Source organism: Rhipicephalus microplus, chromosome 7 (genome assembly GCF_043290135.1).
Source record: "Rhipicephalus microplus isolate Deutch F79 chromosome 7, USDA_Rmic, whole genome shotgun sequence".
Lineage (NCBI taxonomy): Eukaryota > Metazoa > Arthropoda > Arachnida > Ixodida > Ixodidae > Rhipicephalus > Rhipicephalus microplus.
In genome coordinates this window covers 143,369,580-143,389,783 of record NC_134706.1, presented here as the reverse complement: position 1 = coordinate 143,389,783, position 20,204 = coordinate 143,369,580, and the positions used below count along the sequence as shown (strand labels likewise).

The following is a 20,204-nucleotide window of genomic DNA, read 5'->3' as shown; positions in this document are numbered from 1 at the left end:
GAACGAGCACATCAAATTATGTCACACGTGACACATGAGTGCCACCTTGCAGTTATTCTGGAAAACTAAGCGCTTGGGGTGCGTGCCTGTCTCTGAGGTGATAAGGTGCAGAACGCAAGGTGACGCGCGGGTGCCACCACCATGTCATCTTAACAGAGCTTTGAAAACGCTTCCTTTTTTGTGCAAGCGTTGCATGGTTAGTGCAGCGTGATAAACGCTGCGGTCCTTACAATTACTTTAGTATAGCTTTTCTAGTAAACAAATGGCAGCATATTCACGAAGTGAATGATGCAGAGTGGGCTGAAGCATCCGTCCGTCAATTTGTTCTTGCTTACGTCCATCCATGCGCGCGTCTGTGTGGCCGCCCGTGTGTCCATCCGCCCGTGTGTGCGTGCGTCTGTTCGTGCGCACGGACGTCCATCTCTGCGTCCATCCCTACGTTCATCCAAGCATCCGCTCTTGCGTCCGTCCATGCGTCCTACCATCCGTACAGCCATCCGTGCGTCCGTCTATGCATCTGCCTGTGTGTCCATTGGTCCACCTATTCAACAATCCAAGTACCATCATCTCGCATCTTTTCATCATATATTCCTCATATAGAAGCACCGCCATCCCGCGGACATTCCAAGGACTGAACAAAAGGAGGCACACGCACACTTTCTTACGGCTCGCGCTTCGTGTCTACTTCCCACCTTTAACCACCTCGAGTTCCTGGTATATACTAGTTCACTGTATTCAAGGAACTGCGGCCCAACGCTCACTAAACCTTTCTAAAACCAGGGTGATTACTCCCAGCGAGTATAACGTAGCGACCCTTTCTCGTCAGATAGTGCTCAATGTACATGCCAATGGCTGCTAAGGGGGAATGAGACACAGCAGAATTCGGCTTTAATGAAAGCGCACGCTGCAAAGTTTTTATTGTTTAACAACGTGCAGAAGAAATTTCCCACCAGCACCACCTTGGAGGGCAAAATGTGAGACTAGTTACACACTACTACTACGACTACGTACGAGGGACGAACGGGTGTCGCTATAAGAAGCTTCGCCCATAAAAATTGGCCCCGTATCTACATGTAATCTGCAAAAGTAGTTGAAAGACAATAGTCTTGCGTGTGGAGAGAGTGAACAATTATTTCATGTTTTGCGCAAAAAAATCGGTGAATGGTATTCTCCAGGCGCTGCGTTAGAGTGCCTCGAGAGTGTAGCGGAGGCGAACGAGCGCATCAAATCACGTCACACTTGAGATATGAGCGCCACCTGGCAGTCTTCTTCCAAAGCGAAGCGCATGGTTCTGAGACGGGCGTGCGCACCCCGCCTCCGATGTGATGAGGTGGGGAACGCAAGGCGATGCGTAGGTGCCACTACCATCGTGCATTAGAAAAGCGTTGGAAACAATTGCCTTTTCGTGCAAGTGTTGCATGGTCACCGCAGCGGGATAAGCGCTATGGTCCTTAAAATTACTTATGTATGCCTTTTCTAGTAAACCATGCACGTGCATAATACATACGTGCTGTTATGGTGCTCCAGACTAGCGCAAATAATTACTTATTATTGACAATTGCACAAGTATGAACGCTAAATCTTGAGCAACATTGGTGATCGCTGCGGACAGGGTCAGTCATTTCAAGTACATGGTGCCGTTAGGAGTGGACAAACAGACAAACGTACAGACAGACAGACAGACAGACAGACAGACAGACAGACAGACAGACAGACAGACAGACAGACAGACAGACAGACAGACAGACTAAATTTTTTGCGTCGAAGGTCCCCAAGGAAGACTATCATCTTTAAAATGCACGGACATAATATTGACGAGTTCATATGGTGCCTCAGATATGCGCGATATATCGCTTTTTAATTGACAATCACACATGAAAGCTGAATCTTCAGCAACATTGGTGGGCGCTGTGGATGGGGTCGGCTGTTTGCAGTATCGCATGTCCATTTTGGTGCCGTTTAGGGTTACCGTTAAGAGCGGGTGGGCTGCTGGGCGGGCGGGCGGGCGGACGGTAGGACGGACGACAGACAGACAGACAGACAGACAGACAGACAGACAGACAGACCAAAATGTTGTTTGCGTCGAAGGTCCCCAAGAAAGACCATCGTCTTTAAGAGACACGGTATCGGTTTTATGTTGCCACGGGCCCCTGGGGAAATTCTTTTGCTTTACCCACGAACGAAGCGCCACATTCAGCACGTGGTATGGAGCAAACCAGCCCGTGCGCTTCCTTCAAGGAAGCCTGCATTTCGGGCTTAAAATGGGAGAGCTGCAAGCAATCCATCTGCTACGGTCGACTTCTCCGAAAATCAAGAATTTCAATCTCTCGGGGTGAGTTACTCTGCTTTCTTCAAGCATTTGTGTGCCAATGGCTCAACCCCCCGCCCCCCTGGGAGTTAGGCCTTAAGAAATATCTACCTGCGATTACTACAAACAAAAGTGATTCTGCCAGCCCTTTCTTTGTCCATTGCCGACCTGGCTTGGCAGGTTGATCCCGACATTGCGACAAAAGAAGTTGTCACATAAACCTCTGGCGAAATGGCACGAGCAGGAAGAAAAAGTAACGAGTAACGAATCACCACACGTTACCGATAACTGGAAAAATAAATGCGTTACCCGTCAGAGTTCCGAAGTTGTAACAAGTATGTTACCAAGCTACCAAACAAAATTCGGCAGATCCCGCGTACCTGGGAATCGGCGTTATGCGAAGCAAGCGGAGAGAAGGTGCCCGGGTCGCAAATTTTTTTTTCGCTACACGGTATCAAAAGACGCCGAATAAACGTACAAATGTCCGCACAAGCATATGCTGAATAAATGCGGATGTTTACACAACCAGCTGTTTCAACTTGCCCAACGATGCCAACTGAAGCAAGCATATTAGCAGCACCTGAAGCTGATACGAAGCGCTGATGCTGCCGATGATGCTGGTTCTGGGAACTGCTACATAAATGAACGTCAGCGCATGGCAACTAACCACAATTGATGTTAACCCTACGTGACAGCTGCATTCAAGGAGCACGTATGTAATGTTTATAAAACTAGGCAGGCAGCAGTACAACCACTATTGACGTTTCACGAAGATTGGCGTCTATTTGAGAAGTAGTTCCGAAAGCTGCGTAGCTCTGTTGTAGAATGCTTCATTGTCACGCAGAATGCTCGGGTTTAATTCCAGCTGGCACCCTGACATTTATTCTTTGCATTCGTACGGGTCGACGCTACCAATGTCAGGTATTTCTTACCGCTCGCAGGTTAAAACTGTGCATGTGTGTTCTCGTCGTTCCTGGGTAGATACTGTTAATCACCTGTGGCACATACCCGCATACCAGCGGCACATGACCGCCAGTGGGTGGGAAGTGTTTTACCACGTACGTGACAGATTCATGTCTTGACCATTGCATCATATTCGTCAAACCATTTAACCCTCCCGTGCCAATTTTGGTTCACGCCAAGATAAGGGGATGACCACGAGAACACCCAAACGTAAGAGAATAGATAGATAGATAGATAGATAGATAGATAGATAGATAGTTAGATAGATAGATAGATAGATAGATAGATAGATAGATAGATAGATAGATAGATAGATAGATAGATAGGAAACATAACGCCAACTGCCAATAAAAGGAACCTTGTGTAGATACGAACCCGGGCTTGGGTGTCCATATAAAAGTTTTTTTCTTCTCTTTTGTACAAATATGGATGATTTGATTGATATGTGGGGTGTAACGTCCCAAAACCACCATATGATTATGAGAGACGCCGTAGTGGAGGGCTCCGGAAATTTAGACCACCTGGAGTTCTTTAACGTGCACCCAAATCTGAGCACACGGGCTTACATTTCCGCCTCCATTGGAAATGCAGCCGCCGCAGCCGGGATTCGAACCCGCGCCCTGCGGGTCAGCAGCCGAGTACCTTAGCCACTAGACAACCGCGGCGGGGCACAAATATGGAGCAGCGGGTGCTCAAGCTCCCATTGGTGGCGACGTTGACGCTGGCACTGATTGTGGCTTTGCGTAAAACTGAAACATGGGAAGGCGCAAATCACTTAGTAATTGAAAGATTTATTGATGTGTGGCGGTTATTGATGTGTGGGGAATGCTCACCACTACCAATATTACTCAAGTTTTATTGTTCATAGTTGTGCGACTGTCAAGTAAAAAGCAATTATTGCGCATATCTGAGGTGCCATAACAACATGTCGTTGTTTTCATGCCTGCCTTCATACTAGAAAGGCACAGACAAGTAACTCTGAGCACTGTAGCGTTTATCGCGCTGCGCTGACAGTGCAGCGCGATGCTCAAAAAGGTAAGTGTTTCTAACGCTTTGCTACGGCGACATGGTGGTGGCGCCTGCCTGTCCCTTTGCGTTCTACTCCTTATCACCTCCGAGACAAATGCGGATCTTTCTCCGCGGATGCGCAAGCCTTCGTTTTCGAAGATAACTGTCAGATCGCGCTCGTGTCTAACGTGCCTCAATGCGCTCACTCGCCTCCGCCACACGCTCGAAACACTAACGCAGCGCCTCCACAAAACCATTCGCCGGTTTTCTTGCTCAGAACATCAAATAAACGTTTTGTTCACTCACTGCAGTCGCAAGACTATCGTCTTTCGACAATATTTGCAGTGTAAGATGTAGATTCAGGGCCAATTTTTGGGGGATTATTTTCCTTTTTTGAGTTTTCATATATATACGTCACAAAGTTTTCTAAAAAAACTAGAGGGGACTCTGGCGCTGTGATCATTCGGCGACCATAAGAATGATAAGTAGTGTACGGATTTGCCTAGCCTTAGTATTTGCTGGTGGCGAACCGTACTTCTGGCTTCATTCATTGCTGTGTTTTCATTCTGTTTCAAAGGAAAGGACAAACGATTTTCAACTTCGTGATCCGATTTGAACTAGCAAGCCTAAAAGAATACGATCGCGAAGCGGAAACACTGAATATTTGCTGATTTTTGTTTCGTGAGAAAACAGCTTCAATTCCCATGACCATACATGGAGCCAAAATTACAAAGATTAGACAAATCTGTGTATTACCATCATTCCTATGCTCACTGAAGCACTATGCGTGGCAGCTTCCATAGACACTAGCGCCAAAATATCCTCTAGTGTACGCTTGAAAAACTCATTGTATAAATACGCTTACATAAACAATGAATGACGGCTGTCATCGACGCCAACGGTAACGCAAGCGAAAAATTCTAGCTTTGAGTGTCCATATAATTGTTATGCAACAAAACCGTCATGGGCCAGCGTTTGAGTTCTGTTGCCATGCCCATTGCACACAAGCTGTTGAGTCTGAAATAGTGCTTTCCGCACGACAGCGGGACGCGATTGATAAGGAATGCCTTGCTTTTTATGAACACGTATCTGCTTCCGCTCTTTGGGTGAAAACAAACCCCTCTAGGACAGAAAAACAAGCATAAGCACGTCTTCGTCAAACGCAAGGCATTCGTCATCTCTCGCATCCCGCTATCGTGTGCGAAATGTGATACGTCGGAAAGACCAGCATGTGTGTAAAGGTGCGCCTAACTACATAAATAAATGTGTGGCTAAGCGAGCACGACAAAAAGACTAAAAAGCTGCCACATCATTGTTTTTTCACCATTTACATTCAGTCATGTGGCGGTATGGCAAATGCTTACAGGACAATTATTTTGGACCACGATTAGGATAAAATCACCTGCATCATCGTAGAAACTGAACGTACCGATATTCTGGGTGATAACTTCGTTAGTAAGTCATCGGTATCATTGTCGACTACGGAAATAAGTTTTCTGCAAAAACACTGCTCACATATTTGTGTGGGGTAATATTGATTTATTATGTTGTTTTGAGTACCACTTCACGTGTGTATCGAATTAACACCGCTTGATTGCAGTTTACTGTTGCGTTTGTGGTGCATAAAAATAGGTCAGGTTCAGAAAAAAAACATTGTGGCTATTTGCGTCACGTGTTCTCATCGTCGTGCTGTTGTCGTTGTGTTGTAGTCGTCGCGGTGAAATGAAGTTTGGATAGGCAGGCCAAATGTGCCTGCAGTACGCCAAGAAATGCGTCACGTTTAAAATCAGCATTCTAACAGTCCATAACGGGTTGTACCATTACGTTTTACAGCAAGAACTTTTGTGAAATCACAGCTAGAGCCACTTTTCAGGGTGTAGTTGTCTGACAGCGTCTGTAACTGCTCACACGTAAAATGAGGAAGTATTCAGGGTCTTATTGCGTTAGGTTCGAAGCGCCTAAGAGTTTAAGCTTGTCCGTTGTGAGGAGGACGATGAGGCTGATGATGGTGTAGAATAAGTGCGCTCATGCTGCCGGTGACCTTCACGCTGAAAATGCTGGAGATGTATGAAAAAGAACGTGAACGAGCACTTAGACAAAAAAATCAATTACAACGCAGACGACGCATGATGACGCTGAAGAAGAAAGAGAGGCACGTTCCAGGCCGCATATTCTCTTTCTGCCATGAATGAAACTGTAGCGTCTCAATGCGCCGCTCGTCAAGAAAGAAGAAGTTGGCATTTGGGCCGCGTGGCGGGTGCAACGCGATAATAAAAAAATCAGTTCGAACTGTCGAACGTACACTCAGTAGCTGCTTCACGGCTACGTGGCTTATCGGAGATCGGCTCAACGTCAAGCGGCAGGATCCTTGTAGCTAAGATTTGATTTGCTTTTCATTCATCATATTTCTTGTTAGTTTCTCTCAACGGAAACGTTGTTGCAGCCCTTTGGAGGTCAGGCAGGTCAGAATATTCTGATGTCTTTCTCATCACCCGGCCAAGGGCACTCTCCTTAGCTGGCCTCACAACCGGTCAAGGATTGGCTGCTCGATACCTTGCTACGCAGTGGAGATAACTACGTCCCTGTGGCTCTGGTTCCTACAAATGGGGGTTTCATTCCAATGAAGAATCCGAAGTTGATACAAGTGGAGCTTCAGAAAGCCTCGTCGCTTTTCCAGAAGATCACGGAGGTCCGCCAGTTCGGCCGAGGGGGTATCCTGTGCTGCTCTGCAGACCAGGATTGCGTCCGAGAGCTTCTGAATTGCTCTGAATTTGCTGCACAGCCGGTGAGCCCGTTTATTCCAGCTCACCTTGCATGTACGAAGGGCATAGTCTGTGGGGTGGATACGAGTCTGACACCTCAAGAAATTCTTGACTTATTTGCTGTAGCTGGGGCAGTTTCAGTCTATCGATGCACCCGAATGACTGAGAAAACAAAATCGCCTACTGAATCAGTTATACTAACTTTTGCAGGAAGAGTTAGGGCAACAGAAATTAAGGCATGGCCACTAATCTACAAAGTAGAACCACTTTCCCCGAAACCTTTGCAGTGCTCAAAATTTTGGTGATTCGGCCACAGCATGCAAGAATGCAGATCACAGGCTAGATGTCGTCTGTGCGGAGAGAGTCATGACAGTTGCGATTGCAAATCCGATGACCAGAAGTGCTGCTTGTGTAATGGAGCGCACCCTGCCGACTCTGCTGAATGTGGTGCAAAAGAAAGAGAAATGGGTGTTCTAGAAATCATAGAACGCAGGCGTTGCTCTAGGAGGGAGGCGGTAGCAGAAATGCATGGAAGATCGAAAGGTTACGCAGGCATAACATCCCGGCACACAGCGGCAATGGATGCATCGCTCGCAAAGTCGATAACTGAGGCTATTGAAAAGTCCACTGAAAAGGCAATGCAGCGTCTGGCAGCTACTCTTTTTGAAGCCTTGGCTGATATGTTAACACAACAGCTGACACAAATCATTGGTACAGTTTCTGTGCAAAATCGGGATTCGCACGCTCTGTTGATTTCAAGGGGTACAGAGGAGGAAAATCAGACAGTCAATCAGAGATCTATCTCTCCGAAAGAAGGACCTTCAAAAAATAGAGTTTAGGCTGAGTCAGAACCTTTGACAGATGATTCAGAAGACTTTACAGATGTGGACACAGAGTCTTTAAGAACTTTGAAACGTAACAGATCTTCCCCTTCTAAGAAGTCTTCTGAGAACCCAAAATCCAAGAAATACTTTTCAAAGAAAGACTTCTTTGAGAACCTTTCAAAAAATGATTTCTTGAAAAAAGATATTCTGGATCAGGCAGTTTCTTCTGCCGGTATAGCATCAAAATAGGTTCCCCAAAATTTCTGCAGTGGAACTGCCGGTCTATTTGGTCGGAAACTACCGATTTACAATATATTTCTTCGCAAATTTCTCACGACATAATTGCCATCTAGGAAACCTCGCTTGGTAACGATAAAAAAATTTACATGTATTATTACCGATTAATACGGCTGGATCGACCGAGTAGAGGTGGTGGTCTGGCTTTCTTAATATCAACTAAATTTAGTCACAGAGCCAAGATATCGTATCAGTGTAAGGATACGAATCACGAAATTCTGGTGTTAGACATAACGCTACCAGACCGCTCGCCTTTCTCTTTTGCAAATGTATACTTTCCTGCCGGAGTTCAAGACATAAGATGCCTTGATATTATGGTAGCTTCATCCAGAAAAGAAATAGTACTGTGTGGTGAATTCAATTCACACCATGTGTTTTGGGGCTTCAAATCTGATGTATGCGGGAGACGTTTGTGGGAATTGACGCTTGATAATAACTTTTCTTGCTTGAACTCACACGTTGCTACATTTGTAAGAGGTAACACTAAATCGACTATTGATTTAAAATTTTCCAGCTCCACTTTAAGCATATCCTCGCGAAATATATTAGATTGGGCTACAAACAGCGACCACCTTCCCATTACGTTTGAAATTAAGTTCCTGAGCTTTAGTTTGGCAGGGAAATTTGGCTCATTCGTAAATTATGCTAAATTACAAAAAGACTTAATATCTACGTTAACTTTCCGCGAGGAAATGCAGGAAGACCTTAGGGCTATGAGTCTATGTGCGGTGTTGAAACGATCACTAAAAAATTCAACGTTTACTGTAAACTCGAACACAGCGGGATCTTTTAGCCCGTGGTGGAATCAAGAATGTGTCAAGGGGTATAGAAAGCGAAAAGCAGCTTGGAAAAAGCTGTTAATTAACCAATGCCCCAAAAATTGGAGTGATTATAAATTCATGGCCGCTGATTTTAAGTGTCTAGTGCGCAAAGCAAAAGAAGAATATGATATGAATAAATTTAATTATCTGTCTAAGACTAAAAATAAGAAAATGCTTTCCAGGTTTTTACGTACGAGAAAAATGATTCCACAGACAGAAAGCAGTCATTCCACCAGTATGTCTCCTCGCGAACTCTCTGAATTCTTGGAAAATATTGCTAAAGGCTTGCAAACCAGCTTTACGACAGTTATGCCAAAACCCATGGTGAAATTAAGGGTGGATTGTGATTTTCAGGAGGTATATTTAGCTGAATTGGCGGATGTGATGAAGAGCTTACCACCCGCTGCTCCCGGACCTGATGGGGTGACCTCTACAATGATTAAAGTGTTATACGTAATATCGCCACACGAAATCCGTAATATAGTTAATTATTCACTGAAAAAGTTTTGGATTTCGGCCGATTAGAAGCTTTCCAAAATAATTCTGATACTTAAGAAACAGGGAATGGAGTTTACACTGGATAACATAAGGCCTATTTCATTGACATCTAACCTGGTCAAGCTTGTAGAGAGAGTCTTAAATGCCCGTATAATAAACTACATCAATGAACATACAATACTAAACCCTAGACAAATTGGCTTTAGATCGGGATACTCCATTTGGTGTGCACATGTGGATTTGGAAAGTCGCATACAGCTGGCTCGGCATCGCCACGAATACTGTGCACTAGTCACTCTAGACTTAGCTAAAGCGTACGACAAATTGGAATATCCTATCCTAATCCAGCAGATGCAAGACCATCGCTTTCCAAAATATATAACAGCATGGATTACAGAGTTTGTGAAAGACAGAGAATTTTATTGCTTCTTGGATGGATGCTCTTCTAAAATTATAAGCAGACACGAGGTGTACCTCAGGGCTCAGTATTATCCCCGGTGTTATTCAACATATTAATAAGTTCCATTCCAACTCATCAGGATATCCAAATTTACGTATTCAGAGGATATTGCTTTCTTCGCAACAAACAGTGATCTGCACTCATTGTATCAGGCATTACAGAATTACATGAACATGCTAGAAGGATGGCTTGACAATATCCATATGTCATTGAACGTCAAAAAAAGCGCGCTTCTGCAATTCTCTTATAAGGATCGTGTCAACATTTCCCTGATGTATCGTACCGAGCTCATTCCCCAGGTCAATTTCCTGAAATACCTAGGCATCGTATATAATAGGACGCTAAATTGGAAAAGCCATATAGACGAGGTTGGCTGTAAAGCGTCACGTGCCTTGGGGTGGTTACGTAAATGGGGAAACAGAAAAATAGAATTGCGTAGGAGTTCATTGATAATGATTTACAAGATGTATGTACGGCCTATCGTGGAATTTGGGTGTGTATTATTTTCAGGCAGTGCGGCTTACAAGATGAGACAATTAATATTATTAGAAAGAGAAGCTTTGCGCTTGTGTCTTGGACTCCCAAAATTTGTGGCAAATAATGTTTTGTATGTGGAAGCGCGCCTTCCACCTTTGTTAACTCGGTTTAGAATACTTACAGTTCGAACTTTATTAAAAATATACAATTCGCCTCTGCGACAAGCTTCACACGTTTTTATTTAAGAACCAACCGCATTTTTTGGAACACAGTGATCTAGACTACACTCCCCTCAGATTAGGTTCGTTCAAGCATTGCTAAAGCCTCTCAATGTAAATATTTATCAGATTTGCATAACGAAGACACCTAGTTCAAAACTTGAAATTAAATTTGATGATATTTTCTCCTCTAATGCAAAACAACTACCCCTTCAATATTTAAATATTCGGTTAAAAGATTACTTGACTCATCTGTCCATAAACAACATTATTGCGACGGATGCATCCGTATTGAACAAAAAGGCTGGAATAGGCATCTTCTGTACTTCTTTCAACTGGTCTTTCTTAGTTCGATTACCAGATTACACGCCTATATTCATCGCTGAATTATTTGCTATAATTCCAGCAATTCGTAAACTTCCTGCAAGCGAATCAGAAGCGGTCATACTTACCGATTCTCTCTCAGTATGCACTGCACTATCTACAGCAACAAATTTGACATTATTGAGTATGATTAGCAGTTTATTACCAGAAAACCTGAAAAAATTTCACTTGCTCTTGATACCCGGCTACTGCGGGATTTATCCCAATGAGATGGCAGACTCGTTAGCCAAAGCATCTTTAAGCGGACCAATCTTACCTATTTTACCTGATTTTGCCTACGTAACAGCACTCAGATATAGAAAGTATTGTTTGCACAAAGAAATGGAAAAATTATCATTCGATAAAGTCAGAGACTTCGTACATCTAAGATATTGCTGTAACAAACAGTGGTGTGTATCTCGGTGGTTAGAAACTACAATCACCAGATTACGATGCAGAATTCCGCATTTGAATCACTACCTACATAAAGCTGGACTAACAGCATCTCCGTTGTGTCTCTTTTGCAAGAAATCGGAATCAATAGATCATTTCTTCTTATCCTGTAAACGTTATGCTTATCAAAGGAAAAGATACCTGGTCGAACCAATTGAGAAGCTAGGTTTAAAAATAAACGTGCAACTAATTTTATCCTTCGGAGGGATTACATTAGGTTATAGCCACAGGGAAGTTTTCTCTGCTGTATGCGAGTACATAAGGGCATAAGGGACCCTGTTAACCTGTTATTATTTACGGCTACGAGACTACCTGAATGCCTGACTGAACGCACTTGATGATCCTGCCGCCCGGTTCTTGGCCGATTCCCCTTTGTGGGCGAGTGCCAGCAAAGCCGAAGGTTCATCATCATCATCATCATCAGTTCGAAAACTGAACGCTGTCAGGGCTGGATCTTTCCCGTGTTAGCTCCGACCGTTAATGGTGACCCGATAAAGAACACACAGCCCCGATCATCCCGCATGGATCCCGCCGGCTCTGCCACCAATCCTACCAGTCCTGACGCCCAAGAAGACGCCAAACCTAGCGGTGCTGCAGTCGCTGCAATTCAACATGTCAACCTGCCACCATTTTGGCCCAACAGCCCCAGCACATGGTTTCTGCAGGTTGAGGCGCACTTCCGTCTACGGCAAACCACCAGCCAACAGACCAGGCACTGGCATCTGGTATCCGGCTTACCTCCGGACGTAGCCGACGACTTAGCTGATATTTTAGCGTCGCCACACCCGAGCCATCCCTACGGCACGTTGAAGGCAGCTATTATTTCCCGCAAGTATGAGTCCGAACACAACAGACTCCAACAGCTCATCACGGTCACAGAGCTCGGTGACCGTCGCCCATCACAGCTCCTGCGACGCATGCGCCAGCTCCTTGGTGGCCCCTCCGCCCCTCAAGAGGAGAAGCTGTTACGTGAGTTGTTCCTCCAGCGCTTACCGCCGAGCATGGTCCCGGTCCTCGTAGCTGCAGAAGATGTCCCACTAGACACACTTGCTGAAATGGCTGACCGAGTGGCGGACTACTCGCGGGCACATAGCCTCAACGCCGTTACCACACCGCCACCGGCCCCCGCTGCAGACCCGGCGCTCGCGAGCATCGAGAACCGTTTGGACGCCCTTGTCAGGCGCCTCGATGACTTTGTACCTGCGCATTATCGACCGTCATCCAGGTTCCAGATACACAGTCGCTCCTCGACGCCCCCACGTTCTCCGGAACTTCGGCCACCCGACGCGCGACGGGACGTTTCATCCTCAACCGTGTGCTGGTACCACCGCCGATTCGGTGCCTCTGCTCGCAAATGCACTCGCCCATGCTCCTGGTCGGGAAATGCGACGACCGGCCACTGACGGCGGCAAGTGGTACTGGTCGAAAGTCATGCCGCCTTTTCTATGTTTCTGATAAGATCACTGGCGCTTGCTTCCTAGTCGACGCAGGAGCCCAGGTTAGCGTCATCCCGGCCTCGTGTGCAGATCGCCGTCGCAACGAACAGACCTGCCCACTCCAAGCGATCAACAGTTTCGCCATTGGCACATACGGCCAACGCTCTCTTACACTTGACCTTGGACTACGCCGTACGGTCCGCTGGATTTTCATCCTCGCTGACGTCTCGCAAGCTGTTCTTGGAGCTTACTTCCTCAGTTTTTTCAACCTTGCTGTAGACATGCATGCTCATCGCCTCATTGATCTCAACACCCGCCTCTCCATCAAAGGTGTACTCTGTACTTCCTCGCCGACGGGACTGCGAGCTCTCAAACCTGCTTCGCCGTATGCAAAAATACTCGACGGCTTTCCTAGCATCACGAAGCCGCACACCAGAGTGTCACCGGTAAAGCGTTCCATCACTCACCACATTGTGACCACTGGACCTCCCGTTTTTACACGACCCCGTCGACTATCTGGAGAACGCCTCGCCATCGCCCGCCGTGAGTTTGAGCACATGCTTGAACTCGGCGTTGTGCGGCCTTCCTTTAGCAACTGGGCGTCGCCACTCCACATGGTGCCGAAGAAAGATCCTGGCGACTGGAGACCATGTGGAGATTACCGCGCTCTCAATGCCCACACCTTACCAGACCACTATCCACTTCCTCACATACAGGATTTCACATCAAATTTGGCTGGGTGCACAATCTTCTATAAGATTGACTTAATGAAGGCTTACCATCAGATTCCTGTAGAACCCGCCGACATTCCGAAGACGGCCATCCCCACCCCATTCGGTCTGTTTGAATATGTGAGGATGCCTTTTGGATTGCGCAACTCTGCACAGACCTTTCAGCGTACTATCAACGAGGTCACGCGAGGTCTCGATTTCGTATTTGCCTACCTTGATGACCTCCTTGTAGCAAGCTCATCCAGCCCTGAGCATGAAGCCCACCTGCGCACCCTGTTCCACCGCCTGGATGATTACGGCTTCGTACTTAATCCCAATAAGTGCCTCTTCGGCATCGCTACAATAGAGTTCCTAGGCCACCTTGTCACTCCAAAGGGTATCCAACCACTCGCTAGCAAAGTAAAGGCTATTCAAGACTTTCCACCCCCGACTTCACTGAAGAGACTCCGAGAATTTCTGGGCCTACTAAACTTCCATCGCCACTTTCTTCCAAAGTGCGCCACATTCCTAAAGCCCTTTACCGACCTATTGGCTAAAAAGAAAGACCCGGCTTCGCCACTGGAGTGGCCCAAGGACACTGCATCTGTCTTCGACACTGCCAAGAAGGCTCTGGCAGACGCTACCATGCTCACACATCCTGTCCCTGATGCCCCAATTCGTCTCATCACCGATGCATCAAGCGTGGCAGTTGGCGCTGTTCTCGAGCAGCACGTATCCGGTTGGCAGCCGCTTGGGTTTTTCCCGCAAAAACTGAAGCCACCAGAGACAAAATACAGTACATTTGCCCGAGAACTCCTCGCGGTACACCTCGCCATCAAACATTTTCGTCATTTATTGGAGGGCCGGGACTTTTACGTCGTTACAGATCAGAAGCCCCTGACGTTTGCCTTCCACCGCAATCACAGCAATTATACTGCACGGGAAATCTGTCAACTATGCTTTATTTCCGAGTTCAATGTGAATCTCAGACACTTACATGGGCCGGAAAATGCTGCTTCTGATGCACTATCCCGCATCGATGCCTTGTCGACCCAGCCACCACTAGACAAGGAAGAGCTAGCAGCTGCCCAAAGCAACTATCCTGAGCTGCATCGTCTTCGCTCTTCATCCACGTCTCTATTGTTCACGGAGTGCCCGCTTCCATTTTCTACCTCATTAATAACGTGCAAAACGTCTACTGGTGTCCCTCGGCCCTTCGTGCCTTCAGCTTTTCGTCGTGCATTTTTTGATCAATTGCACAACATGAGCCATCCTGGTATTCGTGCGACCCAGAAGCTAGTAACATCTCGTTTCCTTTGGCCAAGCATCAATGCTGATGTACGACACTGGGCGCGAACCTGCCTTGAGTGCCAGCGCGCTAAAGTTCACCGTCACACTGTCATGGCAACATCCCTGTTTCGGCCTCCAGACGCAAGGTTTTCTCACGTCCATCTCGACATCGTCGGTCCTCTTCCGTCATCGCAAGGAGCCTGTTACCTGCTGACATGTGTGGATCGCTTCACCCGATGGCCGGAAGCGTTTCCCATTTCCGACGTTACAGCACCAACAGTTGCCAAGGCTTTCACAAACGGCTGGGTGTCGCGCTTTGGATGCCCTTCTGTCGACACCACTGATCGCGGTCGTCAGTTTCAATCGGCCCTTTTCACCGCACTTGCCAATATCCTGGGCATTCGACACATCCACACAACTGCCTACCACCCTTCCGCCAATGGCATGGTCGAACGGCTTCATCGACAACTGAAAGCTGCCCTCCCTGCTCACCAGCCAAGGGAACGTTGGCTCGACCACCTCCCCTTCGTACTTCTGAGCATCCAATCAGCATTGAAAGTGGATCTCGGCTGCTCATCAGCCGAACTAGTCTATGGCGTTTCCCTGCGTCTTCCAGGAGAATTCTTCGAGCCATCATCGCCACCTTCCACTCACGATGCCTCCACGTACATTCGAGAGTTGCGCACCACGTTTCGGAACCTTGCTCCTGTGATCCCTACCGACCGACACCCCCAGTCTGTCTTCGTCAGTCAGGATCTGCATGACTGCAGTCACGTCTTCGTTCGGCGTGACCAAATACGGCCACCACTAACACCAGCCTATGATGGCCCATTTCGCGTACTCCATCGTACACCTAAGAAGTTCACGCTGCACATCAATGGCCGTGAAGACATCGTGGCTGCTGATCGACTGAAACCTGCGTATATCGCCGCTTTCGCGGCCACGAGGTTTCAATCTAAAGTCCAAATGCCAACATCCAAGCATGTCCACTGGGCGACTCCTCTGGTGATTCCTACGGCTCTCGCTCTACGGGTAGAAGCCCTGTAACGTCTCAATGCGCCGCTCAACAAGGAAGAAGTAGTTGGCATTTGGGCCGCGCGGCGGGTGCAACGCGATAATAAAAAAATCAGTTCGACAACTGATCGCTGTCAGGGCTGGATCTTTCCCGTGTTAGCTCCGACAAAACCAAAGATAACGACCTCTCGAATGCGAAACCCAACGTCTACGCAGAAAATGAGCTACCCAGAGGCGAGAATTCACAAAGAAGTGGAAAAACCACACCGCCGACAGCAAGCTGCTGCCCTGGAGGGGAGAGCGTGGAAAGTGTGGGCTAACCTGCTAAGACACATTAAATATACTGTACATCCACGTGTCCCTCATATGAGCGGGAATTGTCATGGGTGAATTACGGTAAGAACAATACACAGTACTTCATCCACTTGTCATGATCCCCTTTGGAGTGACGGGCGGATTTTCGCAGCCCGTTTTTTTCTGCGTGGTAGTTGATTATTCTACCGCATAATCACGCCTGTGCTCAAAATTTATTAGCCAAAAGAACCGGAACGGTCTTCATGTCGGGCAGCAAATCACGTTGAGTGATGGTATATAGCGTGACAGAAGAATTAAATAATAGGTATGCTTTACAAAATGCGATTTCTTTAGGCAGGTCATTCGATGCTTGCAACCAATTACAAGAGGCTCAGCAAAATTATTCGTTGTCATCAGTAGCAGCATCAACAAAGTACACATCATGCTTTACAGATGTCTTGTGGGTACCTTGCTTTGTGTCTGAACAGCGCACTGCAAATGTGGTGCTGCGACTGCTGTAAGTACATACAGTGCCTCATTTGTTCTTCAGCGGCACACCGCAACTTTTTAGCTGCTTGTTCTTCTTCGTATTACGTTTTAAGGTTTTTCTATCGCATAAATGGATTTGCCCTTGAGGTGGAACTTTCATCGTTGTTTTTTTTTGTGGCAGAACTATCAGATCATTAACGTAATCTTGTCTCCCCACATATCAGCGTATACTTATTCTGCGTGTTAGGGGCACTTCGTTTGATAATATCGGAAGGCAAAGTGGTGACATCTGAATCATTCGCAATGCAAGGACTCGTGAATGCATAGCATGTTGTCTACTTGCATTTTGTTTCAAGGATATAACTTTACCTTTCACAGGTGGCCGCATTGACCATGCCCATCATGCTAACCGTGCAAAGCTTGCCCTTCAGGAGACGCTCGAATTTGATGAGGCCGTCCACAAGACAGTGAGAACTCTTCCTGAAAATGAAACCCTCTACGTTGTGACAGCAGATCATTCGCATACGATGAGTATAGCTGGCCACCCGAGTCGGGGAACAAACATACTGGGTATGTAGGAATGCTCTTGATATTCGAACACCTGCGTCTCAGACGATCGAAATACCAAGGATTGACAAAAACATGCACTTTGATTAAACCGCATGAGAGCTAAAAAGCACAGTTCCAGCACCTCGAGGAACACTTGACAATTTTCATTTCTTGGACAAGAAGTCTGAGCATAGGCGTGCACAGGGGTGATAGAGGGGGGGAGGGTCATCGCCCTTAGTCAGCCCCCCTTTCCCCAATGAAGGTGAACCCTGTGCATGTTTATGATTCCGACGCTATAAAAGAGATGAGTGGTGTATATTCTAAAACCAAGTGTCCAACAATGTATAAGATCTCGTTTTAATGTTCAACATTTCTCACAATTAACGAGACCTGTATAAGTCGGTGTGCCCACCGCCAGCATTGCAGCAATGAAGGAAGTGGCCATTTAACGCCTATGTAAATAGCGCGTGCTAACAACATATTGAGTACCCACTCGTGTATACACGCTAGTCAACCCATTCAAATTAGGTTCTCTAGCCGTTGGAACACGTTGTTCAGTCCTCTATAACGCTATCAAATCGCTTCAGGCTTGCGGGAGTCTTCACGGAAAGACGCTTGTGATTTAGCGTAACACGGAACAGGGGCGTGCATAAAAGCCACAGTTACTTTGAGTAGCACGTTATTTCGAACAAGACCTCGACTTGTACGTATATTATCCATAACAAATAGTGCAGAACCGGTAAACAGACAACAGAGGAATTACGAACTAGGCCACTTTGAAACTTTGTGCCAAAAGTAGCAATTAATGAAATTCGCAGATAAGCAGTAAAAAAGGTTCCCCACAATAACGATAACCAATAGTGGGACTCTTCGCTTGCATTCAAACTTGCAAAGTAGCATAAATCTGAACGACATCAAATGTGTGCATTTCAGTAGTCGGAATATGGTATTAATATTACCGACTCTGTCATAACAATTATTGTCAGCTTATCGGATTGTTGCATTAGCCATTTTGAAAGGACTGATGAGTCAGTTGTGGGGCTTCGTTAAAGCCCATAATTTCAAAGCCACATTGCTTTGTATATTTCGGCCAAATGTTGTAGTAAAACAACAGATGAAATTCTTACGCATTGTTGCACTGATTTAAGACGGTTTCTTCTCTTTCTTCTTCCAGGACTAGCTGGAAACACCACACTACGGAGAGAACCTAAAAGCACATACACTGTACTGTCCTATGCGGTTGGACCAGGCTACAGAGAACGTGAAAATTATACGGAAGAAGAGACATGTAAGCAATTTACGAAAATCACACGTGGTTATTGACAGTAGCAGAGACAATCAATAGTCGGAAGTCGACAACAATGTATTTTACTTTTTGCGCTTTTTGCCTTTCTGTGATGCCCAAATAGCTTAGTACGACCTACGTCGTACTATTGAAGGCAGTTCAAGCAACATTGGTAAGCGGACTCCTACTCACGAAAGTTTTTTTTTCTTTCAAACGGACTCATTCAAACTCACCAAAATATTACTCACATAAACACTAATTCCGATACAGCCTCAGAAATAGAGTGAGTCCGAGTGAGTCGACTCATCAGCAAATTTACCAACGTATGCTGCTCACTCATCTTTGAACACAGGTCCGTATGCATTTCCAACCTCATAATTACCTGACAATATCCTTACTCAGTTTTGCCTTTAATTGTTTGATAAGCATGGTAAGACGATGTTCACAAACCAATTTTGTAGGTATCTTTAACACTGTTACCATTCATGCCCCGCCATAGTGGTCTAGTGGCTAAGGTACTCGACTGCTGACCCGTAGGTCACGGGTTCAGATCCCGGCTGCGGCGGCTGCATTTGCGATGGAGACGAAATGTTGTAGGCCTGTGTGCTCAGGTTTGGGTGCACGTTGAAGAATTCCAGGTGGTCGAAATTTCCGGAGCCCTCCACTACGCGTCTCTCATAATCATATGGTGGTTTTAGGACGTTAAACCCCACATATCAATCAATCAATGTTACCTTTATAACGTCCTTCGGACGCTTCTACGTGTACAGGCGCGATGTTTATATTGCATTTATCATGATCGATCTTTGTAAAACACAAGAACATTTGTTCTAACTCGCCCTCACTGAATTTTCCCACGTCGAACCCGTGAGGTGCTTCTATAAATAATAAATAACAGAGTACTGAAGCCTAAGTAAAGTATTAAATAAGGTTAAAGTTGGTTCGCGATTCTGAGCCTCAATGGTTTAGGGGCCGCTAAGTGCTAACGCACAGCTAACCTAATTGTCACATGTTTCCACGCAGCGAGCGACGATTTCCTCCAGCAATCGACGTATCCTTTATGGAGTGCCACTCATGGCGGGGAGGATGTGGCCGTTTATGCCAAAGGACCGTGGGCACATCTCTTCGACGGCGTAAACGACCAGACGTACATTCCCTACGTTATGGCATACGCTTCGTGCATAGGCCAATTCAACGGCAGCAAATGTCATCAATACAACGCTTAGACACGTTGTTTTTAGAAGCTGTATTTTCAAACTAAATGACACCAAAACCAATTTTTTTGCAGTGATGAACTGTATTTTTCACATGGCCTGTGCAGTATACAGGTCGTCCCGCATAACTCTTCCCAGAGTAAAAAAAATGCCGATGCACTCAATGCCGATGTCAACACGAAAATAATGCATGTTGCCTAATATCGCATGTAAGTCGCACTACATATTAGGTTTTAATAGAGAGGGAAAGAACTAGTATTTTATTAAAGAGTAGAAGAAACTTGCCTGGCTTTTCACCTGACATGCCACTCCAGATACCGGGTAATGGCTGTGTATATACAGTGATAAACAGATTACACATACACTCGCACACACGCACTCCGCTATTTACAACGTTTCGCTATGGCTTGTGACCCGCATAAATGCCTGTGCCCGTTTTGTGGCTTGTAACGAAATTGGGCCTAGAATATT

General features: G+C 46.1%; 1 protein-coding gene across 4 annotated transcripts in view; it reads left to right on the top strand.

The window, feature by feature from the left end:
* The window catches only part of LOC119182278 (alkaline phosphatase, tissue-nonspecific isozyme-like), an 85,178-nt gene extending 65,382 nt beyond the window's left edge, over positions 1 to 19,796 (top strand). For all 4 annotated transcript variants that reach the window (XM_075869822.1, XM_075869821.1, XM_075869820.1 and 1 more), the window contains 3 exons: positions 17,064 to 17,255; positions 18,409 to 18,522; positions 19,543 to 19,796. In XM_075869822.1, coding sequence (XP_075725937.1) covers positions 17,064 to 17,255; positions 18,409 to 18,522; positions 19,543 to 19,745 — 509 coding nt within the window. In that variant the 3' untranslated portion in view covers positions 19,746 to 19,796. The remainder of the gene's footprint in view (positions 1 to 17,063; positions 17,256 to 18,408; positions 18,523 to 19,542) is intronic.
* The last annotated feature ends 408 nt before the right edge of the window (positions 19,797 to 20,204 follow it).